Consider the following 21,511-nt stretch of genomic DNA (forward strand, 5'->3'; position numbering starts at 1 on the left):
TCCCTATATGGGGCTCACAATCTACCTTTAAAAAAAAAAAAAAATCTGTGACGCCCACTTCCAATGTATGGGAATTTTTTCTAATTCATGAATATACAACCGTAAAAATGATCCACAAGAACAATCAAATGGCAAATCCAGCTCCTCTTCCATGGCATAAATCCAAGAGTAAAGTGATGTCACATGGCCATGGCCTGTGATGTAGAAGCTGTGACCATGGAGCGCCAGTTTTGCTTAACACATCTGATCGGTCAGACCCCCATTGCTTTTTGATTAAAGAGGTTATACAGGATTGGCTGCCTTTTTCTTCCCAGGAAGTGACATCATAACCATTGGTCTCATGTCAAGGCTACAGCTTAGCCCATTCATATGAATGAGACTGAGCTGCAATATGGCCATGGGACTAATGGACATGATGTCACTTCCTGAGGAGAAGAAGAAAGCATCCACGTTTTCTAATCCTGGATAACCCCTTTAATGGCCTATAGAAAGGATATTTCATTAATTTTATGAACCCAGAAAACCCCTTTAATGACCTATGCAAAGGATATGTCATTAATCTTATGAGCCCAGAAAACCCCTTTAAATCTATTTAAAATAATCCAATGCTCCCTTTAAAATAAATAAAAAATTATGATAAAAAAATTGCTAAAACATCTGGTTCATACATATCAATATTAGGATTTTTTTTTTCTTCATTTTTCTGTTTGATACCCAATAAAAAAATATTTTTTGTCAGTTAAAGTCAGCACACATCTTGTGTTGTAACATTGCATAAGCTTTTTATTACTCTATTACTTCTAGAAATTAATGCTAACTAGAAAATGTTGACATTCAAGCCATTTTCTAGTCAGATACAATGAACTGTTAGCACACATATGGCCAAGGCATTATGTATAATACGCATTCCAAATTTATCTTTTTGTGTTCAGGTTTTTTTCGATTACTCTGCATTTTTTATAGCAAAGGTTTCGGTCATGAAAATAAAATTCTTGAACCATAATGCCTTGGAAATATATGGAGACAGACTGCACAGAAAAAAGAGCCTTAAAGACGTATAACATATTATTTTCCACAGAGCAATAAGGCACACAGTATAGACCCATCTGGACACAAACAGATGCTGCATTTTAGGTTAGGGGGATGCGGAAGCTATGGATAATTTACGTTGCAATCTTTATTCCATTTGTTGGACAAATAAAGATCACATATACATTGTAGAGCAATGTCATATGGCTCGCCAATAGAATTTGTGGGCATACTCGTCTTTGAAATCAGCCACTGCTTTTTGCCTAGAGATTGTTGGGTAAAAGCAATGTGTGGTTGAAGATTTCTAGGCTATCAAAAGTCATGGTTAAGTCCTTAAGTAGTGAAATTTACTTATAATAACATCATGATCTGCCATCTTTTATTTAATTTTTTTGAAAACCCAACAATTTCCAGTTTTTTTTTCTAGTTTATACATAAAAATCAGCAGAGATAGATAAAAGAGTTTAGAAAACTTTACCTCGGTATGATATCCAACTTTGGGGCCGCCTCTATTACTCTGTCTACCAAAGGCACGTGCAAAGAGTTCTGTGCATACAGCCTGTGTGTAGGATTGCCACCTGCATCTTGGTTACTCAGTACAATCTAGCCATACCAAGGTCTTTATACCGGGTCAAGAGTACTTGGCCCTCAACAGCGTTTCCTTTAGTACTTTCTGACCCAGGATAAAAAACATGGATGGCCGATGTGATGTGAGATACAAGGAACAGGTGATAAACCTGTCTAAAATATCCAAGCAAGAATTATCAAGTGAAAAGAAAGAAAGTAGAGTGCTCCTAAAGCAGAGTTCCTTACAAGCAGGGTTTCTTGTAGTAAAGGGATTCTCCTTACTGTCATCTAAAAAGTCTTCTTCCTCATCCTCTTTCCTCAATCTTCTCTTGGTTTCTTCGTCATAGATAAGTCCCAGCAGATTGGCTGGACTTTCACTCTCACTGTGACATATCTCATTAAGGCGGGCACCTATCACCTGAAAGATGATTAATGACATGTATCGTTGTGGAACGATGAACCAAAATCCCTAATTGTAGATTTCAGGCAGCTAAAGTGATGTCACATGGTAACTCATACAATATGGCGGCCTGTACATTACCTGCTTCCAATTATACCATTAATCTGGACATGTACTACATTTTCCGGTCTTAGGACCAAATTGTCAAATTGAACCAAACTTACGGTCCACAATAAAAGGTAAAGGGGTATTACCATTTGGGATATTTATGGGATATGAAACGTATATGCCAATAATATCTGATAGGGGTTGAGTTTCATTCTCCCCAGGAGAATAGGGGGTCCCCTTCTCCTTGGTTGCACTCCAGAAAGAACCAGATCATAAATCCTTGTGTCTCACTAATCTCAATTTGTTTTAAAGGAAGATAGGCACCCACATGTACGGCCCTCCTTTTACCTTATCCACTATTTTCTGGAGGGCCATACAGGAGTCACAAGATCATATAGTGATCCAACAAATGGCCACATGGGGCACTATTAGTACTTACCCATCCCTTCTCCTGCGCTACATGCCACTCTTCTTCTCTGCCATAGAAGACTTGTGAGATGCCACCAGACACAGACAAGCAAGTCTGTATCAGGATGGTCAAGGGACACACAAAATGGTATCGCGAGTCATCGTTGTGTACCCCCAATATGGATGGTAACTACTGTTTTTTCACATAAAGACCTGTTGAGTTATATAGTAAAGCATGTTTAAACTTACCAGAGATGGAACTGTCTGGATATAAAAATCAGCAACTAAAAATACCAACTTACATCTCCCCACTGGTAGAAGAGCTTGGCTGCGTTCCATTGCAGCTTCTGGTTTCGTTTATTTCCCACAATAGGGGAACGACCTCGTGAAAGGCCTTTTTTGGCAATGTTGACATGGTGTCCTTTCATCCACTCTGGCCAATTTCCTCGATTACATTTGTGTACAAAGCGAGCACATTCCAAGAAGAGGGCTGCCCTGGCCACCACCGGAGCTTCCTACCATAGGCAGAAGAACAATGAGTGATTATTAAGGCTATAAAAACAAGCAGACAGTGTAGTACTGTATGTAAAGAAGTATGTAATCTACATATATCAGCTTTTTACCCCAAAAAATATGTTGTATTCTAATTAACATATGGTACATCTTATGCTGAGTTCACATTGTGTTCAGCCCTCCTCTACGGCTTTCCATTGGTGGTATACAAGTTCTAAAATTGCCGAAAACAGCATTCAGGTCCATAATGGGGCAAATGGAGTCCAAAAGATGAAACATTGGACTCTGCTAGACCTGCTTTCCATTTCTATCTGACGTCGTACTCTATATAATTATGATATGGGATGTGAATTGTGCAGGTACATAAGTATACAGACTGGTATGTACTAGAAAGAAAATTAACATCTTGCCTCCTTGTAACAGCCCATTTATGCTTTATCTTACCTGCGGCTTGAAGAAGTAACAAGGAAAAGGTGAAGATATGAGATAATGATAGAGATGGAATCACAGGACACAGAAACAAATCACAAATGGAGAAGAATGAACCAGACGATGGAAAGCTGAAAATAACCACAAATTGCTAAAGTCAATGATGAAAACAGGTTGACAAACATCTACTGCAGATATAAAGCGGCGCATCATTTAAGGGCTAATGTCCATAATGGGTTAAGAAAAACGAAGAAACATTTTACATACGTTCTACTACCAACTAAAGAGTTAGATCATGTCAGAGCAATTCTTAAGGGTCCATCCTGATTCTCTTCAGTTTCCATGTATATGTTTGAGCTCCTTCTAGTTCCTCTTGCTATGCTATTTTCTTATTCTTAGATATTTGGTTTCCATTTTCCTAGATTTGCTACGCCTTCTATGTGAAAATCCATTCTTAGAGTAGTTTAATGGTGTATTCCATTAATAACAATATATCATTTATCCATTGGTTAGTTACTATTGTCTAGATTGGTGGGGGTGCAACCTCTGTGACCTTCACCAAAAATGAGGACCCCTGCTTCCATGTATGAGACCTTGACGGCACTTGGCAGCACTGTAAGTAACCAACTGCTCCACCCCAAGTGTGAGAAGGAGCTATCGTAGGTTCTTCCTCCCAAGCGAGACCAGGCTACATATTCTACATCAGACCAAGCGAAGATCACTCCGCACAGAGAACTAAGTGACCCTGAAGTCTTCTTTCTTTCGTCTCTTACTTTGCTGCTACGGACTTCTAGTATATCTTCTTTTTTTCAGTATATGTATGTCTAGTTCTGTAATATATTACCGTTTTATTATCCTGTATCTGTATTACTATGCGGCTGTAACACACTGTGGGACTATTAAAGGATTATCTTATCTTATCATGCCTACGAGACTGCCAAAGATAGGTGGGATACAGCATTCAACTATCTCCAGCAGTCCCATAAGACTGAACAGAGTGGCACCAAGAATGTTTAACCTACTGGTCCATTTATAAACGGGTACATGGGACCCCCATTCTTGGAATTAGTTGGGTCCCAGCTATTAAATCCTTACTGATCTATGGTCTATCTAGTGGATGAAGGGTGGGGTGTTATTACCAGAATACCCATTCAGACTTCTTACCATTTATGTATGTAAATGGTCAACATGTTCACATTGTAACACATAAAAGTATACAGAATACATTACATTTTATATATCTGAAGAATCACAGACGTTAACAGAACATGGAAATAAAACCAAGTCCATGAAGAAGCAAACCAGAGATCTCATGCAGAGCTTATGGAGTAGTTACCACGTAGGCTGGATGTCAATCTACCACTGAACCATAAGTCAAGGTTCAGAGCCTTGGATTCTTCCTTACCAAATCTAAAGCCGCAGCCAAAATAGAGGCATCAGGTATAGTCCCAGGTTCACAACAGTTGAGCAGGAACTGGAATCGTTTCATGCCTTGTCTTATCGCTCCTAAATTGACTACATTTTTGCTTTTTCCAGATTCCTGATTGGCGGCGCCATGGTCATCAAAGCTGTGACATCCTGAAGAAGGCAAAGGTAGGAGGAAAGAGGGGGAAGAGCACAAGATCTCACAAATAAAAGAGCTATTTGAGAACCCCATTATATCGGATTACCCCAGCGCTCTAATCTAATGTGTGGTCTGAAGCTAAGCGAACATGGTGGTATCACCCACAACACCCAGCATATTATGGGGACATGTACAGACAATGATCTTTCAAGGTATTCCACACACCTCTGCATTAGACAATAGCGTTTCACATAGAAATAGAAACATGAAAGTAAATGAGAGAATGATAATTTCTTTCTATAGATGCTCAGATGGCAATACAAATAAATCATTGCTAATAACCGGAAATGATCACCATAATTGCTCCTATATCCAGATAAGAGTGTGGAATATCTTAAGGAAATTAATACATTATTCTAATATCAGGTTGGCTCAAAATCAAGCACAATTCATTTAAGTCATGATGTATATTTGTTAATCTGCTTATTATCATTGCTATGTTAGAATATTCATCTTGATTAAGTAAACCTGTTTTATGCAAAACTCTGCAATTTTGCTAATGGATCCTATTTTATGGGGAATAGTAGCAGATGGAACAAAATATGTAACGCTAAATTATATTTCAAAATTCATGTAACCAGATTGACAACTACCATAATTTTTGGTTTATGTCCATATGATACATGTTGATAAGCATTTAATATATTCTTTACCTACAAAGGGGAAGCATATAAAAGATACTGATATATAATAGTTGATTCACATCATTGACTGAATACCAAGTACAATACCATACATTGCGTAAAAGCTGCGTGGTACTGCAGCTTAGCCCCATTCATTTTAATGGGACTGAGCCACTGCTGTGTCATGTAACTAATGAGCATGATGTCATTGGCACAGTGGAAAAAGCATGAGCGCCATTGGCTCTTCAAACAACTAGTCGGTCGGGGTCCTGGGTGTCTGACCCCCATCTATTACATATTGATGACCTATCCTAAGGATGGCGTATGAAGACAACACCTATCCAATAGATAAACCCTATCAGAAGGAGGGTGAGGAAGAAGAGACATAATATGTTAAAGGAGTGCAGAGGGTGCAGTCGCACCATGGCCCATAAGCACTACCATCAGTATTGAGATTGCAGCTTCCATCTGGCCCATAAGCCAAGGAAACCCACAGATTACCCCTAACCACACTAAGATGAAGTAGGGGGCCCTGGACATAAGATTGCATTGGGAGCCGACAAGACTTTAGTTACACCACTGGGAAGGCCCTTTCACAAATTTTGTGTTAGAGACAGGATCTTCATATGACACATCTGGTCAGTATCTACTAGTCTGTAGCACAACTAAATGTCAGGATTTTTCAATCCAGTCTTTTGTTTAAACATTTACTTTCCTTTTTCTTCATGGAATACATGGCCTTTTATACCAATTGCTATAGTTCTACGCATACATAAAGTAGACTAAGTGACGTAAAAGGGCTGCCCACCTTTTCTGATGTCCTTCTATTATTACTTCAGTAATATGGTCACAGGTTGTCCCATTGCGACAAACCAGTTGCTTAATTTTCACGATGGAAATTTAGCAACAGAGTTGTTCCATGTGGACATACCCTTAAAGTTCCATAATGACAATGACATAGTCTACATGAATTATATTTGGATTATTGAATCTCATTATTGAATAACTAATGTGTTGTTTAATTAGGGAAATATAGTTCTGTAGATATTAGTCTAAGTCCTAACATTAAGAATTTCAGCTTATCATTGACCTCATTTGATCTCATGATCAAAATCTTCCAGGGCAGCGGTGCAACCCCCATTACTAGTAAGTTCAGAATTTTACTAAAAGGAAGACTAAACCTAGAAACGAAGGAGAGAAATAAACATAAAATATAGTTCTCTTCCCTGTTTGTCAGTCTGTAGGATGTCCTGCAGAATCCCCACACAAACAGTTTGGTAGAAATCCTGCAGAGGACACAAATTGTTCCATCTTTGGATTGAGACCAGCCGAGGGGTCAGGGCTTTATAGAGGAGAGGAGCTTGGCCATAATTTTACTGCAGCTCCAGCCAGTTATCTTACAAGGAAGATGAGGATTGGAGAAATGACTGAGCTACTGAAATAAAGAGGGATTTCTTTATTTCTTGCATTTAATTTTAATGTGAGACCAAATGGGGGTTGCAATATTTTCTATGTTTGGTGTTCCTTTAGCTTACACACTGTACAGTATGAACAGATACAATCTAACAATCTACCTCCAGTTACCATATAGGTGATATAATTAGTGTAGGTGAGACAATGGTCTCACAGTCCTGTCCTATACATCTTACTTTATCTATTGTTCGATAGTCTCATTCCTGGCTATAGATGGCTATATACTTATCGATTCAATGACGGAACCAATTTACAATATAAATATATACCAGCTAATAGAACAAATGTCCAGCAGATTACAACACTTCACAAAGCACAGCACCACAAGAGCAGAGAGACAGAGATGGAATGCAGCCAAAGGCATTGTCCTGAGGTCAGCTCCATCACAACCGTCATCTGCCGAGCTCCCAGTGTCAGCCATTACTATCTGTAAATCTGTAGAGCTTATGACCATGACACCAAGGACATGTCACTGGCAGTGTACCCAGAGCCGAATCTATGAATATAGTACTTTTATCTTCTTAGTGTGCTAAGTAATTAAACAGGGTACACAGCAAAATGCTCAATGCTTATCCTCTAAGCAAATTATATTGATCCATGTTATTGGTGGCTGCCACCCAACACCACTAGCTGGCATTGAAAACAATCATCATACATTGATGAACCCCGTAAACCCATACAGTTCAATTCACCCCCTAATAGTGCTGATGCAAAAAGGACAGTGTCTTGTTTGGAAATGGTTATGCAAATGCTGATCATGCAAACACAGAAGAAAATAGATAATTGAAACAAGGTATCTGGGTGGGATTTTCATCTCATGTTTTGAAGTATTAACAAAAATATACTTCTAGAAAATATTAAATGAATAAAAAGAAGAGTATGGATCATGAGTCCGTAGCATGTACATTTGATTCATGTCATTTTTGGGATCATGGACTCCAAATTTTTGAAAAAAAAAAGAAGGTGCGATTGGTATAAAGGAAGCATGCCGTGGGATGGAGGGGGATATGTGATGGATATTACATGCTCTTCCATAATCCAATTGTGCCTCAATCTTACTGTGAAGGCAGTCATTTTGGAGGATTAATACATTTGTATATGGATATAACTGTCTGCAACATACTGGCGTTCTTATGGGTATCTGACATTGTCATGGGCACATTGTGAAACTAAGAGTATATGATAAAGGAGCAGAGGCCACGTGGCTAAAATTCAGAAATGTATAGGCTGCTTTCTTTTAAGGATGTCCATCATTCTCAATATGCTATAATACACTTGTGAGTTTTTAGTTGATCTGAATTAGAATATGTTTTTTGAAGGTATTCCTCTATCATTAGAATCCCTTTTTAACTAAGCACACGTCGGAATAGCCTTAAGAAAGCTTATTCTTTTCTAACTTTTCTTTTTCTGATCCATGCCACCGGTCCTGAGAAATTTCTTATTTCTTCCATACGTAAATGAGCTTTCCAACAGCACAGGTGGAGTCCCCTGTGCTGTCCGAAAAACTCTCCAGTGATGCCTCTGTCTTCTTCTCCGGGTCATCTTCAGCCAAAAGCTCCGACTGTGCATGTCCGTTGGCCATTTTGCTGTGGCCAAACGGTCGCTCGTGTAAGAGGCCACAGGCAATTAGCTAACGGACAAGTGGAGTCAGCAGTGTTGGCTGAACATGTGGCCGAAGACCCAGCAAAGAGGCGAACGGCAGAAGAAGACAAAGACGTCACTGGAGAGTTTTCGGATCGCACAGGGGACGTCCCCTGTGCTGTTTGAGCAAAGGGGAACGCCCCCCGTGCTGTCTGAAAGCATATGGAAGGAATGGTGGCGCAGATCAGAAAAAGGAAAAGTAAGAGAAGAAAAGTCTTTCTTAAGGCTATTTCAATGTGTACTTAGTTAAAAAAGGAATTCTAATGATAGAATCCCTTTAAGATTGCTGACTGTTTGTGGCCCGACAGTGCTTTCTCCTCTGAGCATCCCAATTATATAAAAGAAGCCAACGGCAACCATGTCTGGTCTGGTAAGCGGAGTGGAATTTTTTTATTTATTTTTTATTGCATCTGGCTAACATCTCACCCACATTGGGTGGCCAACAACCCCATTGTATAATTTTGCAGCGATTGGCAACCACACGTGTCAGCGGCCGTTCTCACTTTAATTGGAAATGACTGTATTTGTATATGTGTATGTCCTTGTATGTGCTTGTCCATGGTCGTACATCTGTGTCTATTCTCTTTGTCTTTCTTCTATAGGTATGCTTATATGGGATTATTTGGAGTTAGCAATACCAATGCATTATATCAGTAATGTCACAAATGTCTCATGACTAGGGTTGAGTGATCGGGATCGGGAAAGATCGGATGCCGATCGGCGATCGAGCAAATTTCCTGATTGCGATCGGGATCGGCTGGAAAATTAATGAAAATTGGATTTTAAAAATGCTCCTGAATTCTCAAGATTGGCTCAACCCTAAAAGTGACTTTTCCCACAGAGAAGCATTGACTAGGGTTGAGTGATCGGGATCGGGAAAGATCGGATCCCAATCGGCGATCGAGCAAATTTCACAATCGGGATCGGCTGGAAAATGATCGAAAATCGGATTTTAAAACCGATCCTGAAATCTCAAGTTCAGTTCAACCCTACTCATGACTTAATAAACCAGCCAACAAAATGACCGCCTACACTATATGGAGGCATAAAAATAGGGATGCTTCTCAAACAAAGCACGTACAGTACGGTTTATTTTAGTTTTTTAGTACAGTATATGAAGAGTTAGGAAAATAAAGTAAAGAAAAAGGAGAGATGAATGTAATGGATAAGTCACTGTTAAATTGGATAGGAATAATATGAGAAATAGGAATTGTTATGGGTTATGTTTTGCTAAGGAAGGAGGTTGCAATGAACTGTTCACAAATCCATTGCAAGTCACCTCAGCAGCAAAAGTGTTAAAAATCAATGAAAGAAGGTAAAATAATCGCAAAGGAACAGAAAAAGAGAACCCTGATATCTAACCATCTTTTTCTTCTGTGTGATGAAGCTTGGATGTATTCCTTCTGCTTGAGCGCCATTTACCAAGACGCTTGAAAAAATTCTCTTCTTCGTCTCTGCCACCATCCATCCCTGATCCCGGGCCGGCTTCTGACAACTTTACAGCGCTTGTGAATTTCACCTTCATCAATGAGAAATATGAGAATTTCTGTGTGATCAGGTGAACAGAGAAATAACAGTTAAAGTGCTTAAAATTTCTGTGTAATCTGCAAACGTGTACATACGAAACATATAGGCACAGACAAAATACATTGTACAATACAATAAACAAGTTGTGTTGTAAGTGTACAATAACCAGTCTACGTGTCACCAGTCTATAGGGCTGTGTGTAAATATGTTCCTAAGGTGAATCAGTTCACTTTCCTTTAATAAGTTTTGCATATTTAGTCATAAGCCAAAAACAACAAAGACTAAGCCCACGCAAAGTGAAAATGGACAGGACGGACTTGCAGGATTCGCTACAGTGTTGCAATGTAAAGGTTGAAATCTGAGGATGCATGACTGAATGACAATCTGCTGAGGTTATTTTCATGCAGTACGTGGATGGAATTTGTTTAAATTCCATCCATTATGCTGAAACTGTAAAACATTAAAGGGATTCTATCATGAAAAACTTTTTTTTTTTCCTAACTAACACGTCGGAATAGCTTTAAGAAAGGCCATTCTTCTCCTACTTTTAGATGTCTTCCTCACCCCCTGGTTCGATTAAAAATCCGCTTTTCGTCGGTATGCAAATTAGTTACTTGCAGCACTGGGGGCGGGCCCCAGCGCTCAAACAGTTCTATAGAATTACAGTAGCGTACAGTAGCTGCACATGCTAAAAAAAAATGGCCGCCGGCATTTGCACTCGGCTCTGCCTGTGGCCCGCTGGCAAAGCCGACTGCACAGGCGCACAAGTCTGAACTCAGCCAGAAAAAGACGAGTAAAGAGGCGGTTGCTGAAAAAGACGGAGGCATCGCTGGAGAGAGTTCTTTCACAGCACTGGGGACGCCTCCAGTGCTGTGAGATAACCAATTTGCATACCGCCAAAAAACGGATTTTTAACCGAACGGCGGGGTGAGGAAGACATCTAAAGGTAGGAGAAGAATAGCCTTTCTTAAGGCTATTCCGATGTGTTAGTTAGGAAAAAAAAGACAGAAAATTTGCAGAGTGTACCTCTGCGGACTTTCCATTACAATTATACCTATGGGGAAAGTGCCGGTGTTTCTGTAGGTATAATTGACATGTGCCGGTTTTGGAAATCATGGCTTTTCCGCACGACTGTTTTTTCCACAACGTGGGCATGGGATTCGCTATTTCCCATCCGCTTTGCTCTGACTGTAAAATGCCACGATTTTCCCTTGGCGTTTCCGCCACAGGCAAATCGTGGCGTTTACATCCCATGGGGCCCCGGCCTTTAAAAGTCAGTAAATAATTTTATGATGAAGATATTACATTGCTTGTACATGTTGTTACATCATATTGTCATATGTGTGTGTATGTATGTAGCTATTTCTGTATTGTAGGCTAGTTACCTTTTTATCTGTCTCCCCCATCTCCTGTGCTGGCAAGCTCTTCCTAAAGCCAGCGGCATTCTATGCAAATGAGAAGGAGGAGACAGGTTCAGAAGGCATTCTAGTAATGTAATGAAAAATGATAAATCAAGTCAGCCCCCATCCCATAACCCCCCTCCATCAAATCTCCATTATTTGTAATTTTCAACCTCTTACATGATATATTCCTTTATGATACATATATATTGTTTAGTATGGGCTGAGCTAATAAATGCATAACTTCCCTTCTGTCCTCATCTCTACTAAACTCCCATTTCACACTCCTCAAATTGCTTAAGGGCCCCTTCACACGGCATAAGCGCTCGGCTCATTCCGAGCCGTACACGCGAGCGCTTCTAAACACTTCCCATTCATTTCAATGGGAGCGCGCGTAAAGCCGGCTTTACGAGCACTCCCATTGAAGTGAATGGGAAGTGCTTAGAAGTGCTCGCGTGTATGACTCGGAATGAGCCGAGCGCTTATGCCGTGTGAAGGGGCCCTAACACATGATTAATAAAATGATCTGATATTATACACAGCGTGCTCCATTAGGATACAGGTCAGTAGGTCAACAAATGTGTATTCTTTTAGTAGTGTCGGTTGTATTTCATAGAAAACAAACATAGTACCACATTTCTTGGAATAAGATATCAACACATTTCTAAGCCTTCAAAAGACAGACTATAAAAATAAAAACATAAATAAAAAATAAATAATATACATAAAATTTCCCCAAAAAGACAATTTAAACTGGATGTGCAGTACTTCAAAATGTAACGTAACATAATTACAAACACAAATTAGAAGTAGGGTTGAGCGACCGGGATCGGAAAAAAGCGCATTCTGATCAGCGATCAAACAAATTTCACGATCGTGATCGGAATTCCGATCCCAATCTTTTTAGGCGGGATCAAGGTCTCACACTAGTTCCCACAAAGCTTGGCTACTGGCCAATCATTGTGGGAAAAGCTAACATTAGGGTTGAGTGATCGGGATTGGGAAAGATCGGATCCCAATCGGCGATCGAGCAAATTTCATGATCGGGATTGGCTGGAAAATGATGGGAAATCGGATTTTAAAAACGATCCTGAAATTTCAAGTTCGGCTCAACCCTAATTATAAGGCTAAAAAAGTGAAAATTATGTGAACAAAAAGGATAATAATTAGAGATGAGCGAACACTATTCAACACAGCCGTTTCGAATAGCATGCTCCCATAGTAATGAATGGAAGCGGCCGGCCCCGCGTGTCGGCTCCGTCCAGTCATTTCTATAGGAGCGTGCTATTCGAAAAGGCTGTTTCTAATTGTGTTCACTCATCTCTAATAATATTATAATATGTGTACACAACAGCATAGCAAAAAATGATATCCAATGCAGAAAAGGTTATAGCCATTAAACTAATGCTCACTAGAAAGATCTAAATTGAGCATGGTCCTTAAAGTGGTTGTCCATTGGTGGAGGATGAAGTGGCTCCATATGGTTGATCTGTGCGGGAGCCTCCTCCTGGCCCTCCAATGATCAGTTACTTATGGCCAATCCTAAGGCCAGGGCCCCATGGGCCGGAAACACCGCGATTTGCCCGAAGCATTTTACAGTACTTGCAAAGTGGATGGGATATATGCAAATCCCATCCCCACTTTGCAGAAAAAAACATAGTGCGGACATACTGCGATTTCCAAAACTGTTGCGGTTTTGAAAATCGCAGCATGTCAATTATATCTACGTAACGCTGGCGGCTTCCCTATAGATATAATTGTAACAGAAAGTCCGCGGAGTAAAACTCTGTGAACTTTCTGTTCAAAGCACTGCAGGAAGAACCGCAATGTGTTCATGGTGCAGTTGTTCCCACAGCACATTTAGCACTGCGTTTCCGGCCCGTGGGGCCTTAGCCTTAAGATTCTAAATTCTGGATGGTTTAAGGACCTGACTCAATTTAGTCCTAGATCTGTATCAATTAATGAGGCCACCATTACATCAATCCACTAGTCAGTATATTCGTAACTGGATGGACATAGACAGCGTACACCATGTTGGTCAACTGGTTGGCCATGTTATCAGCAAATTTACAAAGACAAATCCTTTTTATGAAGAGTTTGGAACATACAGTAAATATAATAAATTATGTAATTTCCAATCTCATTTCATTATTAGAATTCATAAAATAATTACCTTAGAGCTCTGTCTGATGAAAGACAAACGGTCCACAGAGCTGATGTCCAGGAGATCTTCAACACCATCCGTGAGCCCAGAGAGAGATGAACGCTTTAGCCAATTGCCTGTGACAGTAAATAAGAGTAGGTGGTAGTGAGATTTTCAGTACTATTTTACATTTTGGGCTATTTTTGAGTGTAATAATTGCCATTTTCTCAACAAAACAATGAGTTCCATGGCCATGATGAGTTATCATCACCAACCTAGGGGAAGTTTTAGCTTTTTGCGTAGTGATATCCGACGGGATCTGGATCTTGAGCGCTTCTCATTGGTGTTACCGGAATGAGCTGTTGTGCATTCTGAGGTGTCGGGTTCTGACTGACTACTAGTGTCGCTTGCGGCACTCTGCGATTTGAACACTTTGCGCCAGAAATCTTTACGGCCTAATCCTGCACCTTGCATTTGCTCATCACTGCGAGACAGATCAGGGTGAACATTTAAGTTATCTGTATTGCTGAGAGACAAAAGGACAAAGCAAAAAGGAATGATTATTTAGTCTAGTTACATCATATACCGTGGCTAGAATATTAGAAAAGAGTAAATATAACATGTTCATCCCTTACAGAACAGGAAAAGTACAAAAGGCTACTTACTGGCTGCTGTTTATTAGTGGCCACTATGGCTAACAGCATATTCACACAATAGAGCAGTGTGCTTGTACGTGTTCAATTCTGAATCCCCAATAGACTTGAGCAATCTGTGAAAATGGCCCAAGAAATGACATGTTCTATTTTTTAATGGATCAGCCACACATAGCATTTAAAAAAACATTGGGTAAATTTATTGTGAATTGGGTCATGGGCTGTCCATTAAAAAAATGTCAAGTACTTAGTTGTGAAACCCTATTGTGTGAATATTCTCTAAGGGTTGGTTCACATCTACGTTGGTATTCTGTCTGGGGGAGTTGACATGGGGACCCCCCAAAACGGAATACGAAACGCAACTGCAAGCACTGAGCAGTAAAAGCACACCGACTATAATGGGGTCCGTGCGCTTGCCGCCAGATCTCCGCACAGAACATGCGGACAGGAAAGTACTTCACAATCTACTTTACTGTCCAGATGATTCGTGCGGGCAGCGTGCGCCAAGTACACAGACCCCATTATAGTTTATGGGGTCGGTGTGCTTTTACTGCACAGCACTTGCAATTGCGTTTGGTATTCCGTTCGGGGGGTTCCCATGCAGACTTCCCTGGACGGATTACCAAACGCAGAAGATAAGACTGTTATTGGGGAACTGTGGCTTGTCTTATATGCGCGCAATAACTAGTCTTATATTTGCAAAGGAATTTATCTTGTATTGGATGCTTTAGATAAATGCAAGTCATTGAGAGAGTTAGAGCAATTAAAGAGGACCTCTCATGTCCTCCTGCATATGTGGTTTTATATACCGCTAGAAAGCCAACAGTGCGCTGAATTCATGGGTAGTCATAATGTCCTCATGCACATGCCGTTTTATATACCATTAGAAAGGTATGTGCTCCGGGACTGGAGATATCGGTGCTGTTAATTTCAGTACTGACCTCTGCTCAGAATGGCGTTCATGATGGTCTATCTGGGCTATGAGAAATGCCCCTCAAGACAGTACTCATCCTTAGCCCTGTACTGTCACAGGGGGCATTTCTTATCGCACAGGAATGATATTGAGCATTGAGGAACAATCCACTGAGTACAAGTCTATGGACGAGTACTGTCAGGAAGGCTGATCCTCACAGCCCAGCTAGACCATCAGGAAAACCCTTCTGATGGTGGACAGAAATCAGTGCCGAAACTAACAACACTGATATCTCCATCCTGGGGGCTCAAATGGGAAAGCTGGCCATGCTTTGTATTCATCGCAGTGTCGGCTTTCTAGCGGTATATAAAACTGCACAAGCAGGAGCACATAAAAGGTCCTCTTTAAAGACTCCACCCTGCCAAACCTTGTTTTCTGCAAACTTTTGTAAAATTCCCAAAAAGGAAAAAAAAACAAAATGTCATGTAACAAATTTGGCATATGGCATGTCTTGTGGTGCAAACTGTGCCAGTGCATTTTCCATAGTAAATCTGCCCTTCAGGACATTACAAATTCACGTTTAATTAGTATTTTTTGGCACTAAACATAAAACCGTAAATAGAAATCTCTCAAGTCATTTACACATTTTATACATAGAATACAAATAAGCGGATAGCTTTTCTTTCTTATTATAACAGCAGCCAATTTCTATTAGAAGTCACATAATTCATTAAAAGTCAGGGTGTGGATATATCATTTTCAAATGAACACTCCAAAAAATTTATTGATAAGGATATAGTAAAGTGCCAGTCATTTCTAAGGGCTAGTTCACACGGAGCTAAATAGTCAGGATTTTGATGCAGAATCCGTGTCAAAATCCTGCCGCTTCCCATCGAAATTAATGGGAGTCGGTCATTTCCTTTTCCGTGAATGGTTTGTTCCTGCGTGCAAAAAGAAGAATCAAGCGCAGTATCCATCTCGCGACATCACCCTCTGCACTAGGCCCATTCATTTGGGTCTAATCCGGAGCGGAAAGCTGCAACAGAATGTGTTTATGCGGAATCCCGTGTGAACTAGCCCTAAGGGTCTGTTTATACTGGCAGATATTTTGCCTGAATGGTCGATGATATTACATGGTGCATGTATAGGTACTATAAGCAGCCAAATGATTGTTTTTGTACTTGAAATGGTGCGTACAGTCCCACTAGTTCCACTAGTGATGGTAGTTCAGCACAATGTGCTCTACACAATAAGGTTCCATTCATCCATTCACACAAGTTTTTGTGGCTGATTCTGACACAGAATCCGCGTCAGAATCCACGTGGTAAGAAAGACTCCCATTGACTTCAATAGGTTCTTTTTTTCCACTTGGGGAAAAAGGAACCCATTGAAGTCAATGGGATGCTTTTTTTCCTTGTGGATTCTGATGCAGATTCAGCATCAAAATCAGCACCAAAAAACTCATGTGAATGGACCCTAACAAAGTAAGAGTTCCTAAGTGAGAAGATAATGGTTGCCTAAAGAAAAGAATTAAAAGTTGATAAATGGCCAATTCTATTGTTCAAGTAGACTCTTCACCAGAGATGCTTTTCACTTTTGCGTACTATTGGTACTATGTTTTAGTATGTACAACTTTTTGATAATTTTGGGGATTTTTGGGGAAGAGGGGTGACCGAAAGACTTTAATCTGTGCATGTCAGTATTTATATTCTTACAAATTTGACCATATAGAATAAATAACATTATTTTTGGATAGTTTGCATGCATGTGTACTAGTAAGTTTAGCAATTTAAAAAAGACAGGGTTTTTATTAACTTTTATTATCTATTTTATTTGTTTTTATATATACATTTTCACATTTTACATTTTTTTCTTTCCCACATGGGGATTCGAACCTTGACACTACATGAGCTTCTGTACAGTATACTGCAGTATGTCTGTATTGCTGCAGTTAAGTTGTTTTCCTTCTCCTAGTCTTCAGTCTGACTGCTTGTTAACTTAAGATTCATCTCAGTATTCAGTCTCACATATAGACCTCAATGGAGAATGAGAGGGGGGGGGGGGGGTAGGAGGCTGCTGTTGGCTAGTTAATTGATTTATTGCCTCCTTCTTACAAGCCTAGCAGTGTTAAAAGAGCACAGAATAGCAGAGTGTAGCAACAGCAATTAAGTGTCTTTTCTAGCAGCGCTTTAACCCCCCCCCCTCCCCTCTTTATAGACTAATATGTAGAAAATATCTCTGCCTGAAAAGTGGAGAACAAAATATATTTCTTTGATAAGATATATTACAAAGTTTCCTATATTAACCTGTCCTGTACTATTTATTTATGTAAAGTTCTTTATAAATGGAGGTACGGTTTAAGGCTTATAGATGAAAAAAATTGCATCAAAACAGAATTAAAAGTTAGGGCTCGTTCACACGGGCACAGAGGGGGCGGATTATGGCGCGTAATCCACATCATAATCTGCCCCCTCACAATGGTGATCTATGGAGACCACCAGACTACTTTTTTCCGTGAGCGGCATGTTGTCCTTTCTTCAGGTGGATTCCGCGGCTTGTTGAGCTGCGGGGTCCACCTTGTGGCAGCAACCTCCGGAGTCAGCCCATTCATCTGGAGGGAGAAGCCGCAACTGTCGGAAGCTGCAACAGTCGTGGCAGGTGGATTTTGGCCCGAGAGTGATGCGGCTCCCTGCATCACTCTCGGTGCCAAAATCCACGCTTCTGCTCCCTGTGTGAAATAACCCTTAATGGGAAAAAATGGGCCCCAGTAAGGCTCAGTAGTGTTATATACAATAAAGCTGGAATTAGGCTGCTTTTAAGCAGTATTGCTCCTGCACACACATTAAACATATTCATAGGCCAAAATAGTGTCCATTGTTGGGTTGGTATATGTTGGTTGGTATATGTTGGGTTGGTATATGTTGGGTTGGTATATGTTGGTGATATATGTTGGGTTGGTATATGTTGGGTGGTATATGTTGGGTGGTATATGTTGGGTGGTATATGTTGGGTTGGTATATGTTGGTGGTATATGTTGGGTGGTATATGTTGGGTTGGTATATGTTGGTGGTATATGTTGGGTGATATATGTTGGGTTGATATATGTTGGGTGGTATATGTTGGGTGGTATATGTTAGGTTGGTACATGTTGGGTGATATATGTTGGGTTGGTATATGTTGGGTTGGTATATGTTTGGTTGGTATATTTTAGGTTGGTATATGTTGGGTGGTATATGTTGGGTGGTATATGTTGGGTTGGCATATGTTGGGTTGGTAAATGTTGGGTGGCATATATTGGGTTGGTATATGTTGGGTGGTATATGTTGGGTGGTATATGTTGGATACATCTGTCACAAAATTTTCTAAACAGAAACCTGGCCCAGGCACTACAGAGCACAGTATAAAAATTCCCTCGGCTACCATCTTCTTCCAAGCTGCTGCAGATGCCTGGAAGAAGGTAATGGGTATAAGCACCCCCTTCGCGCCTGTGTCCTTCTACCTCCCTCTACGTCACCTCACAGACAGTGCTGCTGCGTGACACCTGCTGTGACCAGACGGACAGTTCTTGTAATACTAAGTACCCATATTTCCATGGACAAGGACGCTCCTGCAGTAAAATTATTCCAACATTATTAACAACACTTAAGTGTCTTTGTGTCCTTGTTTGTCTCCTTAGTCTTATATATGTACATGTGACCGCCACAGCCAACACTGTCCTCAGTGGTCTTATGCCATACATGCAGGTAACCAATGCAGGATAAATAATAGGACCACTGGAGCAGCGGCACTGAGGGCTTACCAGTATAAGGATTTTTTTTATTTTAGCATATTCCCTACATTTTGTAAAAAAAATAAAAATAAAATAAAATATAATAATCAAGTATATTTTTTTCTTTCAGAGATAAGCGGTGCATGGGAGGTCTTGCAGCTGCTCAGCTCTTCAAACTGCTTATGAATGCATGCATTTTTAGGAATGTATATTCATCCTAATATATACGTATACAGTCTGTATGAATGAATATTCAATTGAATCCTGACTATATGGTCTGCAATATCTGAAGGCTAACTATAGTGGTGCAGAAATTATAGTCGTGCCAACAGCATGAACCCTCAGAGGTCTAATAGATCCTCTGTCACATATGAATGGACTGGTACTACAGATTGTGTGATAGTTCAGGGTCCTGTTACACCTGCCTATGTTAGATACATAAGACCTAGGAATTAAAGGGGGGTTCTGGGCCCATTCAAGTTTTCATACTGATGACCTATCCACAAGATACGTCACTAGTATGTTATCTGTGGTGTCTACACTCAGATCCCAGATCAGCCGTTCCTGCAGCCTCCTGGTGTTGAAGTGGGTGCAGGCTGTTCCTATTGAACTAATAGAAGTGTCTCTGCAATTTCCCGGAAAAACTGCTATACAGTGCATGGGGCTGCTTTACCACTCCTATTACTTGAAAAGGTGCATCTTGCAGGTGCTACCAGCCTACTGTACCAACTTCAGGCATCTGGAGGGTGTAAGAACAGCTGATCTGTGCAGGATCTGAGTGCAGGCACCCATAGATCACACCATATTGACGAAAACCCCTTTAAGTAGACGATACAATATTTGGTAGCGTAACACACAGTGCACACACAATCTTTGCAATAGTTGCCTACTTACTGCTCTGGAGTCTGTGGGGGGTGGCTAGAGATGTAACTTCGGCACTCCTCGGGCGCATAGGATACTCTGCCCTTTTCAGGAGCGCTCCCTTCTTCTGGTCTAGGGTTGCAATAGGGCCAACCAGAGGAAACAAAAGTCAACCAGTGCCCCTCTCCCTTTTTAGCTAGCTAGAAACATTTTGGAACTGTCATTAATATAATATACTATTAAAAGTATTCAGTGTAAATAATTATAAAAGTAGATATATATTTATGTGTATATATATATATATATATATATAAGCAAGAGCAAGCAGTGAAATGGAAGCGCATGGGAGCAAAAAAATCAGCGACAAAGCTTTATAACTGATAAGCTTAATTTAGCTGTAGCAAAAGCAGTCATAGAAAACATATATATTACACTATAGCGCCGCATTCTAATGCTGGATTATGTGTCGCACAGATATATGCCAACATCCTGACATGGTTTCTGGGGAAATGTAATTTTTCAGAACAATTCACCCAACTAAATCAATATATTTTTATAGAACACTCTGATTTATTAAAAAATATATATATATAATATATATTTAAATTATTGAATGTATTTACAGCTACTGGTGACCCACATGTAAGTGTCCACAATCCACTTGTAAGATATAGTAAGACACAGCCATAGTGGTTCAACAGGTTTATTGAATACATGTGGAACGAAATTACACCGTCCCTGTAACCAAGTCAGACTACACCAAGGGGCCTACAGACATCGCAGCCTGTCTTTTTGTGCTGCTATGGGTTTTTGAGCGCCTATGGTCCTAAGTCTACCAAATCTCCTCTTAGAGCTAAGTAGTAGGGTTGAGCCGATCTTGAGATTTCAAGATCGATTTTAAAATCCAATTCCCGATTATTTTCCAGCCAATCCCAATCATGAAATTCGCTCGATCGCCGATTGGGATCCGATCTTTTCTGATTCCGATCGCTCAGCCCTACTAAGTAGCTTTTTTCAAATCCGTCTTGGTAGGGGAGGGCTGAGTGCCGTGATCCTTTACTGACTCATCTCTTCCTTCTTGTTAATGGACGATTGCCTCCTGAATAACTGTATCCAAGGAAGTAGGTTTTTTTCTCTGAGATAACATCTCTCATGTCTTGACATAGCCTCTTATTGCTGAGCCCAGTCCCAAACTGGTCTCTGAATCCACCTGGCGGACTATTATGAATGTACAGCTGTTTATAGTCTCTCCTTTCTATTAGCCAGGTAGATATTCTCCCCTTTAAACTTGGGAACAGTCTATGGATGTTCCTAGAGGTGTAGTCACAGAGATAAGGCCTGTAGGTTGGTGGGTCCACTCTCCTGGTTGAGTCATTGGCCAATGCCAACTGCGACATGATGTTCTGTGACCCTGTTGACTATGCCAAGTA

The 21,511-nt window shown here is 40.3% G+C and overlaps 1 protein-coding gene across 27 annotated transcripts in view; it reads right to left on the reverse strand.

Annotated features, from left to right (window-relative positions):
• UNC80 (unc-80 subunit of NALCN channel complex) overlaps window positions 1–21,511 on the reverse strand; it is a 109,714-nt gene that overhangs the window by 68,033 nt on the left and 20,170 nt on the right. For 11 of the 27 annotated variants that reach the window (XM_075284910.1, XM_075284902.1, XM_075284920.1 and 8 more), the window contains exons 18-25: window positions 20,115–20,213; window positions 14,161–14,411; window positions 13,916–14,022; window positions 11,728–11,787; window positions 10,178–10,361; window positions 4,860–5,032; window positions 2,815–3,027; window positions 1,843–2,014 (exon numbers count right to left, since the gene is read on the reverse strand). In XM_075284910.1, coding sequence (XP_075141011.1) covers window positions 1,843–2,014; window positions 2,815–3,027; window positions 4,860–5,032; window positions 10,178–10,361; window positions 11,728–11,787; window positions 13,916–14,022; window positions 14,161–14,411; window positions 20,115–20,213 — 1,259 coding nt within the window. The remainder of the gene's footprint in view (window positions 1–1,842; window positions 2,015–2,814; window positions 3,028–4,859; window positions 5,033–10,177; window positions 10,362–11,727; window positions 11,788–13,915; window positions 14,023–14,160; window positions 14,412–20,114; window positions 20,214–21,511) is intronic. The other 16 variants (XM_075284926.1, XM_075284928.1, XM_075284922.1 and 13 more) reach the window with 11 other exon arrangements.

Source organism: Leptodactylus fuscus, chromosome 8 (assembly GCF_031893055.1).
Source record: "Leptodactylus fuscus isolate aLepFus1 chromosome 8, aLepFus1.hap2, whole genome shotgun sequence".
In the NCBI taxonomy this organism is placed as follows: domain Eukaryota; kingdom Metazoa; phylum Chordata; class Amphibia; order Anura; family Leptodactylidae; genus Leptodactylus; species Leptodactylus fuscus.